Below are 15825 nucleotides of genomic sequence, written 5' to 3'. Positions count from 1 at the left end.
ATAGCCCCTCTTCAGATACTGAAAGGCTGCTCTCAGGTCTCACTGCAGCCTTCTCTTCTCCAGGCTGAACAGCCCCAACTCTCTCTGCCTGTCCTTGTAGGAGAGGTGTTCTCTCTCCTGAATAATTTTTGGCCCTTCTCTGTGTGCGCTCCCACAGCTCTGTCTCTCCTGTACTGAGGATTCAGGAATGCAGTATTCCAGGTGAGGTCTTAATAGCACAAACTAGAAGGGTAACATCACCTCTCTCGACCTACTGGCCACTTCTTTTGATGCAGCCCAGTTGGCTTTCTGGGCTGTGAGGGCACACTGCTGGCTCATACCCAGCTTCCCATCCACCATCATCTCCAGGTCTTTTTCAGCAGAGCTGAGCTCAATTCTTTCAACTCCCAGTTTATATCAGTAGTGGGGCTTGCTGCAACTCAGGTGCAAGATCTAAGAGTTGGCTTTGTTGAACCTCATGAAGTTCACCGAGGCCCACTGCTCAAGCCTGTCTAGGTCCCTCTGGATGGTATCTCATCCCTCAGGTGTGTTGACCACACCCCACAGCTTGGTATCATCAGCAAATTTGCTGAGGGTGTACTTGATTCCACTGTCAGCGTAATTAATGAAGATGCTAAAGAGCTCCAGCCTCAGCATTGACCCTTGGGGAACACCACTTATCCCTGATCTTCATCTGGACATTGAGCTATCTATCACGACTCTATGGATATGATCTCACAACTTCTCGTCCATCCAACAGTTCACCCACCAAATCCATATCATTCCAATTTGGAAGGAAAGCCTTACTGACGTCCAGATAGATGGTATCAGAGGCTGTTCCTCTGTCTATTGACACAGTTACACTGTTATAAACAGCGCCTCTTGTCACATCACACAATTCTCTTCAAAAATGCAACAATCTACATTTTAGAAGCAGGGTTTTTTATTTGTTTTTGTGGTTGTTTTTGTGTGTATTACGTTTTCTTTCCCATTGCTCCCATGCAAAGTTTTCCTTAAAAATAATAATAATAATAATAATAATAATAAAAAATAAAAATAAAAAAAAACTGTGGATAGAAAGTTTATTCCAGCTTCTAAGCCAAATATGCCTGGGTTAAGCATCTTTGCATCTCTGCTCTTCCACCGACACAGGCCAGCGTGAGGTGACGCGGCGCTAGGGCACACTGCTGCGGCTGAGGACAGGCCAGGAGAAAGTTTCCCATGGCCAGGCCCAGGCAGGCCCGCGCAAGGCCAATACCAGCAGCTCGGCCAAAGCCTATCGTGAGGCCTTCCCAACAAGGGACTCCCGCGTCCCCGCCCCGCCCCCGCTGCTGAGCCACGGCCGGCACGCGGTGCAGGGCGGGGCCGCCGTAGGGTATTTAAGGCACGGAGGCGGAGCTGTCCTCTTCTGAGGGAAGCTGGTGCGGCGTGAGTACGGTGAGCGGTGCTGTTGGGCCGGGTGTCACGAGTCTCGGCGCGGCTCGGCTCGGTTCGGCCGGCCGGGCTGCTGGCGTGGCGATGGGCCTTGCGCGGTGTCCCGCCTACTATTTCGGTCTGGCTGCCCCTGCGGCCCTTCCCCAGGCGGCTCCTTGCTCTCCGCTCCTGCCTGCTCTGCCCGCTCCTTCCCCTAAGCGGCCGAGTTTCTGTATCGCTCCGAGAACCTGGAGCGCGGACGGAGCCCTGCGGGCGGCCTTAGCCCGGAAGCGGGGCCGCGGCGTAGGAGCAGGCAGTGCTCCGAGGGGCTGCAGGCCTCTCCCGGCATGGCGCGGTGCTCTCACCTGGATGCTGCCTGCCCTTCCTTAGGGGTGAGGAGGGCAAAGCTGTCCTGGTGCTCCGGGAGCAGCCTTGGGTTGTGTCGTTCCATGGTGCAGACGGCAGAATGCTTTGAAGAGGCATTTCAGTCCGTTTTCATTGTGGACAGAAGAAGAGGCTTGGTTCGATGCTTGGTGCTTTGAAGCTGAAGTGCTGTTCTGCTATAGGAACTGGTCGCTGTGTTGTAGGGTGATCGCAGTGGTGGTGCTCTTGATGACTTCTCTAAATCTGAATGATATGGGCAGTGGCATCGAGTGTACCATCAGCAAGTTTGCAGATGACATGAAGCTGTGTGGTGCAGTTGATACACCGGAGGGAAGGGAGACCATCCAGAGGGACCTGGAGAAGTGGGCCCATGTGAACCTAATGAGTTTTAACAAGGCCAAGTGCAGGGTGTTGCAATCCTGCAGAGGCAATCCTGGGTGTTTATACAGACTGGAGGAAGTTCTCATTGAGTGTAATCCTGTGGAGAAGGACTTGAGGGTCCTGGTAGGTGAGAAGCTGGATGTGAGCCAGCAGTGTGTGCTTGCAGCCCGGGAGGCCAACTGTGTTCTGGGCTGCATTAAAAAAGGGGTCTCCAGCAGGGAGGGGGAGGTGATTGTCCTCCTCTACTCAGCTCTTGTGAGACCCCATCTGCAGTACTGCGTCCAGGCCTGGGGTCCTGTGTACAGGAAGGACGCAGAGCTCTTGGAGCAGGTCCAGAGGAGGGTACTAAGATGATCAGAGGACTGGAACATCTCTCCTATGAGGAAAGGTTGAGAGAACTGGGCTTGTTTAACTTGCAGAAGAGAAGGCTCTGGGAAGACCTTATTGTGGCTTCCAGTACTTGGAGGGAGTATATAAACAGGAGGGGGTATGACTTGACAAGGGTGAATAGTGAGAGGACAAGTGTAATGGTTTTAAACTGAGACAGGGGGGTTTAAGTTAGATATTAGGAGGAAGTTTTTCAGTCAGAGGGTGGTGACACACTGGAACAGGTTGCCCAAGGAGGCTGTGGATGCCCCATCCCTGGAGGCATTCAAGGCTGGGCTGGATGTGGCTCTGGGCAGCCTGGTCTAGTGATTGGCAACCCTGCACATAATGGGGGTTGAAACTAGATGATCTTTGAGGTCCTTTTCAATGCAAGCCATTCTATGATTCTTTGAATCATATGTGTGCTTTAGCTGCATGTAAATATGATGGCTTCTTTAGGGAAACCAGGCTTTGGTAGAAGGCAGTACTTCAACTTGGCTGTGTCTGTATAATCTTTCTAAAGGATTATAAGTTATCTCAGGCTTGGATCAGTTCATGATTACTCCCATGAGTAAAAGGACATCAGAGATTGGCATGAATACAATCCTGACTGACAGAAAATGCATACTACGAGTCTCTTATAGATCTGGGGTAGTAGGATATGCTGATATCACAGGATGCTGTCTGGGGCAGCTTGGTAGTGTTCATTTTGCTATGCAGAGCAGTAAGCTGTTCCAGAGGTCTGGAGTTGAAGAGTCAGATATTTTAATGACCATCATACTTGTCTTGTGACTTCCACATAGAAGTAGAAAGGCCTAAAGGCTTTGTGTTAAGCTGACTAAACAAGTTCCTGAATTGTAGCAACTCGTGCTGTTGAACATGCTTAGAGAACATGCAAATGTGGAGTTCTGCTTGTGGTCCAGGTGCATTGCTTTCAGAGGCTGGATTGTAAAGCTTACTTTTTTTGACTTGGAGCTGAGAAGGGAAGAGGTCTTGGATTTTTATCACATGTGCTTCAGGGTGCATAAAAAAAAAAAAAGAAAAAAAAAAACTGCAAAAACAAGGAAGTGGTAGTGCTGGACTAGTTCCTGGCTCTGCTGGGGCTGGTTTCTGTTCCTGTGGCTTCACTCTCACCTCCTTTGGAAGATTGAGTGGCAGGCTAGGACTTTCTAAACTGTCTGCTTTCAGTGCTCAGAGGAGGTCAGATTAAAAAACAACAAAAACCAACAAAAACCAACAAAAACCAACAAAAACCAACAAAAACCAAAAAAACAACAACAACAAAAACCAACAAAAACCAGTACTTAGTGAACTTAACTATGTTCAAGGCTCAAGTTGAACTCTTATAACAAAACACAACTTCAGAGAGCATGTTTCATTTGAGTAATGCTTTGCCTGTGTTTCTTTAGTTAAGTACATGAAGCATCTCTACAGACCAGCTTGCTCAGTTGTAATTCCCACAGTTTGTTTGGGGAGAGGCAGAGATGGTGGTGTTCAGGTTGAACATGCTTTGGTCACTTTGTGTATTCTTAAGAGGGAATGGCCTCAAGTTCTACATTTGTGTGGCATTAGCAGTTGAAAGTTGGAAGCCTTCTGTAGTGAAACCTCAGGAGGCTAAATTATTTTTGTCACATAATTTTTCAGCAACAACATTCTGGTCAGAAGATGGCTGCTCTTGACACCCTCTTTAAATACATTGATGAACACCAAGACCTTTATGTTAAGGTAAGTTTTCTTTCACATTTGTGCTGCAGTACAGGCTGCTATGGGATACTGAAAGTTAAAAGGTGGTCAGCTTCAAGCTTGAGTTACTCCAGTGTAATGTGTACAATCATGAAGTCAGGTAACTGGAAGGAAAGGGGTCAGGCAAAGGTATGACTGGTTTGAGCAACTCCCAGACAAGAAATATGTGGTGTTCAGTTCTCACTGATCTCACTGGACGAAAGAGCAAAGGTGGTCTAATAGACACTAGTTGGTTCTGCTTGCTTTAAGAAAAGCAACCAGAGCAAAATGTGCACAAAATACCCCAGCCTTAAGTCTGCCTTCCTTATTTGCAGACTGTGCTAGGCTGGCAGTGGGGTATAACTGTAGGAAAGTGAGATTTTAGAGAGGTTTTGAGTGTGATGCCAGTGATTATAGTATTCCATTATGTAGATAATGGAGCTGATTTGCCTCAAGCTTAAGCTTTACTGATATTTCAGTCAGTTTTAGTTTTAACGGTGCCTTCCATCCAATGCATAGTGAAGACTGTAGCTTTTGTCTTTCTGCAGCGGCTGGCTGAGTGGGTAGCAATCCAGAGTGTGTCAGCATGGCCAGAGAAGAGGGCTGAAATCAGGCGCATGATGGAAGTTGCTGCAAAGGATATTGAGCGACTTGGAGGCACAGCTCAACTTATGGATATTGGGACACAAAAGGTATGTGAGCGTCTGTCTTCTCAACAGGGTTCTTAAGCTGGTAAGATGTTTGCGTGCAGAAGTGTGCTAGTTTCTGTGATTCCAGTAAGAAAGGTGCTCATACACTTCAAAGAATCACTTATGTTATTTACTAGGGCTACAGTGACAGAGAATGGTGTAGATAATCCTATGTCCTTTTTGAGGCTGGGAATACAAACTGTGCAGCATCTAGCAGGTATCCCATTGGCATGTAGCATGCTGTTTAGACCCTATTTGTGAAGATGTTCCATTTTGCTTATTTAAACTATGTGAGAATTTCTGAAAAACTACTTGATTGATTTCATTGTCAGACAAAAGGGATGAGAACTTGTGCTTTCTGATAAAGACAAGGACATGCAGGTGCTGTAATCACCTGTAGCAAGTGGGATCTGCCTACAAGCTGCAGTCTGCTGGCCAGGTTTATCTTGCAGCCAAGTGATATGCACAGTGCAATGTCTGCCTGAAGGCTGAGCTGTATATGCATCATATCACAGCACAGGGTTGGGTATACTTGGGCTTTTAAATGGGTTACTAATTCCTTGGTATACAAGTATCTTCTGGACCAGATCACTACAGGAGCCTTGTGAGTTGTGACCTAGAAAAGCAGTAGTCTCGTGAGACATGGGATAGTCTTTCTGCAGTCTTAAGCTTCATGTTAAGATCTTTATTATGGTTAGTCTTGGGATCCATATCAGTTAAGCATATCATTACATGTTGGGCTGTGTGTTAAATCTTTTTAAATACTGACTGAACATGAACAGAGCATCTGCAAAGAAAAATGTAATTCTTAACAAGACAGGTTTTGTCCCTTGGGCCCATAGACTGTAAAGATGATACTGATTGAAGTTTCAGGTCTTCTGAAAGTCTTCTAAATAGCTCTTTCAGAAGGGTATTACATTGCACTTGCCACATAGAGATGGATGCTTGAGAATGAATGTATTCAAAACTTTCAGCTATCTGGATTGCTTTTTTCACATGAGAAATATGTGTGGTGCTGAGAATCTCTTCATCCTAGAGAACAATCCAGTTGATCTGCTCCTTTGAAGTTCTCAGTCACTCTGTTTCACAGGATGAGTCCCATGCTGAAGTTGTTAGATGAGCACTGTGATAGTGGCATTCAAAATGGAGTTGTACTGCAGCATCTGTGAATTTCAGAAGATGGTTATTGTAATTGGTGCTGATGTCTGCAGAGTGAAATCTATGCCTACCAGAGGATCCTCTGAGCAGTTCTTGCATCTGGCAACTTGAATACACTTATTTGTAGCACTGCAGGTTCCAGCAAGACAGCGTGTGACTTCTTGCCTCATCTTGAGGGGAAGAAGGCTCTTGAGAATCTGTAGCTCTGCTGTTTTCTACAGCCTAAAATCCCACCATAAGTGCTTCAATTAATTCACTGAGACAAACTTGCTCTGTTCATCAGTGTTACTTTCTTGGGAGGTAAGAACTATTGCTGCTATAGCAATGAAGAACAATGTAAAGCAATTGGCCAAGTTGCCTGATCCAACTTAAGTTTACTACTATACAGCAACTTGTACAGTTACTGTAACTTCTTGCGGTATTGTTTTAATCTCTTAAAGCTGCTATTGGCCAGGGACCATGCAACCAGCTGATAAAAATCTGAACTTGGAACCCAGAAGTGGTATCTGATGCTGCTTTTGAAATGCTGAACAGTTTCTAGGCATGTGTTCACCAATACTGGACATAAGTGCTGACTGAGAATAGCATGTGGTAATTGCTTATGGGTTACTCCAAAGAACTAGGCTAAATTCAACTTTATCAGCACTGCCCTGCTATTCACTTCAGTGTGTAGGCTAGTATGGAGTAATAGAGCTGTTAAAGACCTTATGTGAATATAGGCATGTTTTACTTGGTGATTTCACTGTCAGGAAATCACTGTCACGAGATCTATATTGTGGACAGGATGAAAGTGCAATAACAAGCAGTGCAGAATACTCTGAATGGAGTTCAGTACTGATGCTGAGGTAAGCATTAGATATGGCAATCTGGCATGCAGATAGCTTGCTCTGCTAGAATCTAATGTAGGAGTGTTTAACATTTCTGAGCTTGGAAACACTTTGACTCTTTTTTGGACTTGTAAGGAATTATTTTCTGACGTGATTCTGTGTTGCTTTCACAGACACATTCTGCTTCTTGCAGTCAGTTTAAGTAGCTTAGTTTTGTTTCTCTGTCTATAGAGGTTATGAGCTTAGAGGTGTAATGTTAAAGTAATTCATTCATGTGATGTAATTGTGCCACTGACGTTCTATATTTGTGTTTAAAAAAACTCCTGCTGCCTTTTTTAGCTGCCTGATGGATCAGAGATCCCTCTACCTCCAATTATTCTGGGAAAGCTTGGCTCAGATCCACACAAAAAGACTGTGTGTGTGTATGGCCACCTAGATGTTCAGCCAGCAGCACTGGAGGATGGCTGGGACAGTGAGCCCTTCACACTGGTAGAAAGAGATGGTAAGAGCACTGACTTCAGAAGTGGAGCATTTATTTAGCTACTATTCCTTAATTGTTCTACAACCATACCCTTAATAGGAAGGGAGAAAACTTAATGTAACTGGAAAGATGCAGGAAAAAGTAGTTGACAATAGAGATAAAAGAATAAAAAAAACTAAGAGCAGCTGAAATTTTGTAAGTTGTAACTACATGCTCTCCTCTCTGTAACTACAGTGAAGTTATAAGTGGTGTCCTCAATAGTAAAAACAAAACAAACAAACAAAAACAAAAACCACTTGTCAGAAACCTTCCATGTGCTAGTTTTGTACCTTTCAGAACTTGCAGCCTGTGAGGTCATGCCAGACTGAGATTTTGAACCACTACAGGGGGCAGGATCTCAACACCACTTCCTTACTCCTGGAGAGAGGAGTGATACAGCAACCTGCATTGTTTGCTTTCTTTGTGTACTGTGCTGCAGTGAGTACACAAGCTTTCTGAGTGAGCCACTACCCAGAGAAGTGTTCATCTCCAGTAATGGGGATGAAGAAATCATGCAGTAAGTGATGTTTGAACAACATGTTTCCTGTAGCCAAGAGGAAAGTACAACTTAAAAAAAAAAAAGTTCTTGCTGCTAACAGCCCCTTTTGTGTTTCATTTGCACAGTGTTAAAAGTCAAAGTTCCTTCTATTCTTATGACATTAACCATTCTTGTATTGCATAAGCATTAATCATTGCCAAGAAGAAGCTTTTGTGATAACTGGTATTTCTAGCAGGGCACTAGGTCATAGGTAACAGAATCCAAATTAATAGATCAGATTGTTATCCAATAGTAAAAGCTAGACTTGCCTCAGGCAGTGGCTTATCTCTGCAGCCTGGCAGTGTAGCTGGTGTATTCACCAATGGCTCCTTACCTTGCAGCTTCTGGTATGGTTGGGTGCTGTGGTTATACAGCTTAGGGTTGTAACCAGGAGTTGCAACATATCTGCCTCTGATCCCACCTGCCACTTCCTGGGACTTTCTATTGCCTGTAGAACTTCTCTGACTAGTTTTCTGGTATTCAGAAAACTGGTCACTATTGAAGTCTTATTCTTCAAATAAAGAATTATTGGAGCAATGCTGGTTAAGTTTCTATTAAAAGGAGATGGATCATTTCTATACCTTTACTGATGTAATTATAGAAAAGTGGTATTAACGGAAAGGATATGGGAATGAATTAGCCCAAGGTAGTTGCATCTCTTCCACGTTTTTTGTTCTACCCAGGGAGCAGCTCATGGAAGAGGTGGGGTAGCTCTGAAAGTGGGTTAACTACTGCAGTGCCTACCCCACTGCATGAGTGTATGAATTAGGATAATAAAACTGCTGATTCAGAAGAATCTCGTAGGAAAGTTAGTGTAATTAGTGCTAAAAAGCTTGTAGAAGAAAATAACCTTCTGGATAAGTAAGAGATGACAAACTTCGTTCTAATTTTTCTCTGTTCTGTTAATTTGCCTGATTTCTGCAGGAAAGCTGTATGGGAGAGGATCAACAGATGACAAAGGTCCAGTGCTTGCCTGGCTGAATGCCTTGGAGGCCTATCAAAAAACTAATCAGGTGTGTGCCCAATACGTGTTTTCTTTTTTTTGCATACAGCTGAGTCTAGCAATAAATGTTATCCAAGCCACAAGCCCTTCTGAGGCCTGCTTATTCAGCTGATTGAAGGAATGGTGCAACAGTCCTGTAAATTTCCTAACTTCTTGGTAGAACTGAATTGATTTGCTGACCGGCTGGTTTTGTAGATGGCTTGGATTGCACTTAAAACATTTTTGCTTTAAAGAAATTTGTAGGGAGGAAAACATATATGCAGTCATCTGGAGTAGGAGTAATAATTGACTTACATGAAAACATGTCAAATTAGCCTGGCCTTCAGCAAAGCTTAATGTCTCGCTGCCACTGAATTCTAAGAAAAGATTAACATGATATCACAAACTTGGGAGCATTCCTGTTTCTGTGAAAGAAGTACAATCAGAAATAAGTAGTTATTTTGAGCTATCTTGTAAGACTTATTACTGGGCAAAGAACTAGCAATTCTCTAGTGCTTCTAGAATATGGTAGGCTGGTCAGACAGGGTAGCTCTGACTCCTACTGTAGCAGGCAACTTTTTTGCTTAACTAATTTTTCTAGTCCTGTACTATACCTCTGGCAGCTGTTCTGTTGCTTTTCCACAGTTAAGAGGATTAGGAACCAGTTGGTCTAGTGCTTAGTTAAAACTTTTTTTGAAGAGTTTGGATTGCATCAAATGAAAGGTAGCGTAAGTGCCTTTGATTTAAGTGCATCTGGACTTTGAAAGACAGACTTTAGATATAATTAATGTATTCAGCCACTGTAGAACTAAGCTACTTTTGTTTTGTTTAGTTATGTGACAGATCAAAATTACTGGTCACTGAAGGAATTGAATGTTTTCATATACTTAATCTGTTCTTGTTCATTTTCAAAGGAATTTCCAGTAAATATTAAGTTCTGCCTAGAGGGTATGGAGGAATCAGGATCAGAAGGCCTTGATGAACTGATTTTTGCTCAGCGTAATGCTTTCTTCAAAGATGTGGATTATATTTGCATTTCTGACAACTATTGGCTAGGCAAGAATAAACCTTGTATCACCTATGGCTTGAGGGGTATTTGCTACTACTTCATAGAGGTAAGTTCTGAATACATGGCCAAGCTAGTATTATCAAACTAAATTTTCTTTTAGAAAATCCAGGTTTTTCAAGCCAATAGTTTTTCTTTAGAAATGATGGGACTGACTAGGTAGATAGAACAGGTTCTACCATAATCATCTGAACTTCCTTTTAGTATCCTATATGATATTTGGGTAGAAGGGTTAGCTTTCAGTTATCCAGGAGCTTCACTGGAAGGTTATCTCATGGCACGTATCTTCATCCAGATACTTCTGTGAGTAAAGGAGAAGTCACCTCTGGAGTCTGCAGGATTGGGACAGTCAGTAGTAGGAGCTTGCACTTGACAAAGCAGTAGGAAGCATATCTCCTCAAATGCACTACAGCTGAATGGTCAGCTTTCAAAAACAGATGCATTCTCAAAATACATGCAACAAAAATCTAGGATAGAAATCTAAGCAATTTTCATTGTCTTCATGCTAAAATTAATCTGAATCTCGTAATTCATCTCTAACCAGGTAGAATGCAGTGACAAAGACCTTCACTCTGGAGTTTATGGTGGTTCAATACATGAGGCCATGACGGATCTCATTGCTTTAATGGGTAAGAACAAGCAAAGTTCAGTGAATGCATCTAAAGTGGGAGGAAGCCCCTTTAAAGCAGTGGGACATTTCTAAGTACTGCTTACACTTCATTTGTTACGGAAAGTCCATGAAGCTGTGCTTACCAGGATAAGTGTAAAATAGAGTGATACCCTAGATACAGAAACAGTGAGGAAGGTCTAGCCAAGCTTCTCCTAAAACCTTGTACATTTCTGTGCTAGTTTAATCAGCTCTTCCCTGCAAACCACTTCTGTGGATGCCACATTGAGCTTCTTGAGCAGTCCTTCAAACAGCCAGCTAAACACATAGCAGTAGATTTATATCTAGGTGCAAGAAAGTACAGGTTTTTAGATAGCTGCGAAATCAATCAGTGCCCTTTTTGTTTTGTGGAAAAGACCCTGGGAGGTGGAGGGTAGTTTCATTACATTTACAAAGGTTTTCAGAAGACACTCTGCTACTTCCCACAGAAAGTGTTCCCCATAATGGCATCTTCTGGTTAAATCCTGATCTGAAGTCCTTTCTGTTTACAGGTTCTCTCATAGACAAGAAAGGGAAAATCCTCATTCCAGGCATTAATGAAGCAGTGGCATCTGTTACTGGTGAGGAGCTGGCCATTTATGAGAAGATTGATTTTGACCTAGAAGAATATGCAAAAGATGTAGGAGCAACAAAACTATTGCATGATACAAAGGTATACTGTACTCCTGTCTGTCCTGGTTAGCTCTGTAAGTTCAGACATACTGTACAGTTAATTGTATACTTAATACTAGCAGTTCCTCTGCAAAGCATGCACTTGGAAATTTTGTCTAGGTTATCCTGTATTTAAAGCAAGCAGTCTAGGCAATATTAAAGCTGCTCCTTAGTTGTTCCTTACTCACGTGTAAATAGCATTTCAAACTTGCATGGAACTTTCCTTATCTAATGCTGTTCTCTTAAAGCTAGATAAGAACAGTTAGCACAGGAGAAATATTTCTTCAAGTCAGGTACTGTGTCTGCACAAAGCATCTGACTTAATGAATCTTTGCAGAAAGTTCAGTGGGTTATCTGAAACTTAGTTTCTTATGTAGTTGAATCTTCTCATAAGGTAAGAAAACAGTTTAACTTGATCTTAAGGTTGAATGCAGAACATCTTCCTAGCCTTAGCAAGCAAGGAGCTTTCTCTAGGCTACTCAAATCTTTGGCCAGGCTCAAGTTCAGTATATGCATGTCTTTTGTTTCTCGAATCTTCATCCCCTGAGCTCTCTAAATGAGTGCCAGAAAATACTCGCAAGGTACAAGTAGTATATACTAATTTTAAAAATCTAAGCCATAGATGTAAATCTATCATAACATGCTGAAAGAAGTGTTGTACAAGACAAGTTTACATATGCAGGTCTGTCTCTTCTCCTGGTAGTATCAGGAGAAGACTTCAGACTGAACTGAAGTAGCTATAAGTAACAATTTTATATGCTCAGTGTTGTTTCTACATGCAGGAGTTTATACCAACTGAGAACACATAGACTTTATTGTTTAGTCTTTCTCTATAAAGTATTGGATGAAATATTACTTGTATATAAGGAGTTGGCACGGTGCCCTTCACTTAATGTACTAAAACTGTTCTGTCTTAGCTAGACTGAAATCCTGGCATAATTCATGGAGAGAATTCAAAGTTAACGTGTGCATGGAATGTTTTGAGGCTAAAGGGAGATGAGAAGGCTTGTAATCTCCAGGTGAGAAACAGCATGCTTGAAAGTTTTGAGCAGTGATAGTTCTGCTCAAGAGTAGAGGCAGGTTGTACCTGGCACAAAACAAATTTGGCATTAAAGCCCACAGAATTAAGTCTCCCTAATCTCTACAGTGTAGTTCAGCTTTGAGTTACTGCAGTTGTCTGCCCAGGACATAGATATGTTGAATTCACAGTATCCAGTGTACTGAACTGAATCCAAGGCAACAGGTAGGAAATGTGTATCTGAAATGACCTTGTGATGGTAGGTAGTAGTGCTCATGTCAGTGACTTGGAGTTCAGTCAGCTTGGTACAGCTGGTACTGTCAACAGCTAAAGGAGGAGCATGCTGTATGCCTCAGTCTGCAGCAATGAGGCTTTCACTAAATTTGTGATCTTTGTTAGTGTGTGACTCAGTATTGAAGATGTGCTTGGCTTAAGGCTGTGGGGACCAGAACTTCCAGTGTGCTGCTTATGGTGCTTGAACATCTTTATAAATGTATTTGTATTGTTTTCAGAAGCAGAATGGGCATGTCCTGTAAGTTCTGCAGAACTAGGAAAAAGCCAAACTAGAGTTACTGAAAAATCTCTTTAGTTGCTGAAAGCCAGCTCTTGTATTTAAATGTGTGCTTAATAGAATTGTTAGTTTCTGTTTGCAATTGAGTGGTCTTGGTTGAGGTGCATTTGTCCATATGAGAGAGCAAAGCACTGTTCTTTGCAAGTCTTTAATAGATCTCCCCCAAGTCAATCTCATCATCTGTCAAACTTGATGTAACCTTACATTTATTCCTTTGCTTCTACAGAGAGATATCCTTATGCATAGATGGAGATATCCTTCCTTGTCTCTCCATGGAATTGAAGGAGCCTTCTCAGCCTCTGGAGCCAAGACTGTGATTCCTAGGAAAGTGATTGGCAAGTTCTCAATCAGACTTGTGCCAAACATGACTCCTGAAGAGGTCACCAAGCATGTATGTTGAGATGGATTAATGATCTCTAAAAGCCTCTCAGTTTCTCTTTTCTGTATCTGGGAGGAAGAGTGTTTTTGGCTTCAGAAGCAGTTCTGTTTACTTTGCTACAGTCTTTCCTGTCTGCAAATACCTGAGCTGAGGGAGTGAGTGTAGTTACACACTGAACTGTTGTGGCCTTGGTGTTCGCTTTCTCTCAGCTAACTTGAAGATGCAGCTGAGAACTGAATGCTGATTTAACTGTGGGGCACTTAAGCTACCACAAGAGTCTATTCAAAAGTGTAAGAATTCAGCATAGTGAATTCTGTTTTACAGTAATGCTTTTACTTGCCTGACAGAGATGCTCTGATTGCAAAGTTGCATAGTAATATGAGATAATAGTAATATGAAAGCTATTGCTGCATGCAATTGTGACCTGTGAGTCTCTAGGATGCTTTTAGTATACTGTCTTCACTAGTGTTCATACATGTAGCAGTAAATAAGGCTACTTGATTTTTTCTTATAGGTTAAAGATTACCTGAGTAAACAGTTTGCAGAGCTGCAGAGCCCTAACAAATTCAAGGTATACTTAGGCCATGGTGGAAAACCCTGGGTGTCAGACTTTGACCATCCACACTACATGGCTGGCAGAAGGGCCATGAAAACAGGTCAGTGGGTTTTCCAATTTGTATTGGGAAGTATTCTTGTTCCAGCTCCTCAAGAAATACTGTAGAGGTCATGTTGTGGGAAATTTGTGGTGTCTTACTTGGGTGATACATTTGACTCACTGAGTAAGAAAGCATCTCATGTGCCATCCTTAATTTTGAAGTTCAGGATGGAGGAAAAGTTACTATCAAGCTCATTCCAATACACGGAACAAGTCTGTTAGCATGGTGTAGCTCTTAAATAAGGATGCAAATGTCAGTAGTTCAGATAATTTACATTATCAAAGCCCTCAAAGCTTGTGCATTCTGGCATCCTTAGCTGTAGGTAGGATAACATGGGCAAATCTGATTTCTGGTGGAGTTCAGCAGGCTTTCAGATGGTATAAACCATCTGAAATTGACAGTACTCCAGCACTACCAGCACTATATCTGGGGTGGAACTCCACAGTTCTGTTACTTCTGCAGTCTATCAGAGAAGCTTTAGGAAAGGTACAGAAGTACTTGCTTGATTAAGCACCACTTGATTGCTTAAGCAGCAAGGATCTGTTAGAAAAACAAATACAGTTTCAATCTGACTAGAGTATCACTTTGTTTTAGTTTTTGGAGTTGAACCAGACCTGACAAGGGAGGGAGGAAGCATTCCTGTTACCCTCACTTTCCAAGAAGCAACAGGCAAGAATGTCATGCTGCTTCCTGTTGGAGCTGCGGATGATGGTGCCCACTCTCAAAATGAGAAACTGAATAGGTAAGAACATCTACCCCTGTGCCAGACTGAGTTGTGGTGTGGGTCTTTTTGTGTATTATGAAAAGAACTAAGGCAAATCAAGCACTTTAAGTGCTGGGAAGATACCCTTAGTGGAGGATGGCTGAGTGGGTGGTTGTGCTAACTGGTCTGTAGCCGAATAGTCCTTACTGCTTCTGGTTGTGCATGCTTGCAACAAGTAACTTCCCATAGTTCAGCATCAAAGGTGGGCTGCTCTGTCTTACTTCATGGGTGACATTTCTGTCTTGCCAAGGGAAATGCAAGCAGGTTGGGAATAGTCCGTTTCCTGCCACAGTTTTGCCTGTGGCATCTGTTGCTGACAGAGGGCTAATGCTGCAGCATGCACAACTGCTAGGAAAGCAGCTCAAACTACAGTAGTGCTAATGGAAGCTGTCTTCACAGGTACAACTACATTCAGGGAGTGAAGATGCTTGGTGCATACCTCTATGAAGTTTCACAGCTGAAGAACTAAGACACCTTACCTTCTGGCTTGTGATTCAGAAGTCTGACTTTTCTTAGGAAACAGCATCTATTAATTCTTATGTGGCTCCCCTTTTCCACCAACACTCCACTACTTTGGAGAAGAGGGAAGCATGCAATTCTACTTAAGAAACAAACATTGTAAACCAAAAATCTTCAAATGCTTCAAATGACAGACTATTTCCTATCTGTCCAGTAGTCCTGAAAGGTATCTTTCTTCTCTGTATCACTTCAATGTCTTGCTATACTCATCTACTTTTCCTGTAATGCAGGAGGAACTGGGTGCTCTCGACTGTTTCAGCAGCCACATTAGCTGCAGAACTGTTGGCCAGGTTTAAGGTACTTTTTCCAAGACTTTGAAGATATATGTTCTGGAAGTAGTCACAGTGACAGATTAGGGGCTATACTGGAGTGTGCTCAATCTGTAGCATGGCATCTGTCTTCCTAAAGGATCTGGAAGAATAGTTTGTCTTACGGTTTATACCTGCCTGCAGGTTTCAATTTACAGTGCATTAGGTTGTAACAAAATTCACTGTGATAATGACTACTGGTCATCTTTGTAAAGCTGCCTTTGTATTCCCTAAAAGGACAATAAATAATCATGCTCTAGTATTTGGC

The 15825-nt window shown here is 42.6% G+C and overlaps 1 protein-coding gene across 1 annotated transcript; it reads left to right on the top strand.

The window, feature by feature from the left end:
• The first annotated feature begins 1278 nt into the window (after positions 1-1278).
• On the top strand, positions 1279-15816 carry CNDP2 (carnosine dipeptidase 2). The gene is made up of 12 exons (XM_010708695.4): positions 1279-1416; positions 4168-4248; positions 4794-4937; positions 7259-7421; positions 8902-8990; positions 9874-10074; positions 10570-10654; positions 11184-11344; positions 13159-13323; positions 13826-13967; positions 14562-14709; positions 15130-15816. The coding sequence occupies exons 2-12, from the start codon at positions 4189-4191 to the stop codon at positions 15197-15199; spliced, it is 1428 nt and encodes a 475-aa protein (XP_010706997.1). The 5' UTR covers positions 1279-1416; positions 4168-4188; the 3' UTR covers positions 15200-15816.
• The last annotated feature ends 9 nt before the right edge of the window (positions 15817-15825 follow it).

The sequence above is a fragment of the Meleagris gallopavo genome, chromosome 3 (genome assembly GCF_905368555.1).
Source record: "Meleagris gallopavo chromosome 3, MGAL_WU_HG_1.1, whole genome shotgun sequence".
Lineage (NCBI taxonomy): Eukaryota > Metazoa > Chordata > Aves > Galliformes > Phasianidae > Meleagris > Meleagris gallopavo.
This window is presented reverse-complemented; position numbering and strand designations above follow the sequence as displayed.

Excerpts from the sequence above, each read along its gene's own strand:
- CNDP2 (XM_010708695.4), top strand. The coding sequence starts at position 4,189 with ATGGCTGCTCTTGACACCCTCTTTAAATACATTGATGAACACCAAGAC. Across the intron at positions 7,422-8,901 it reads CACACTGGTAGAAAGAGATG|GAAAGCTGTATGGGAGAGGA; the intron begins GTAAGAGCACTG and ends TGATTTCTGCAG. Across the intron at positions 10,655-11,183 it reads GGATCTCATTGCTTTAATGG|GTTCTCTCATAGACAAGAAA; the intron begins GTAAGAACAAGC and ends TTCTGTTTACAG.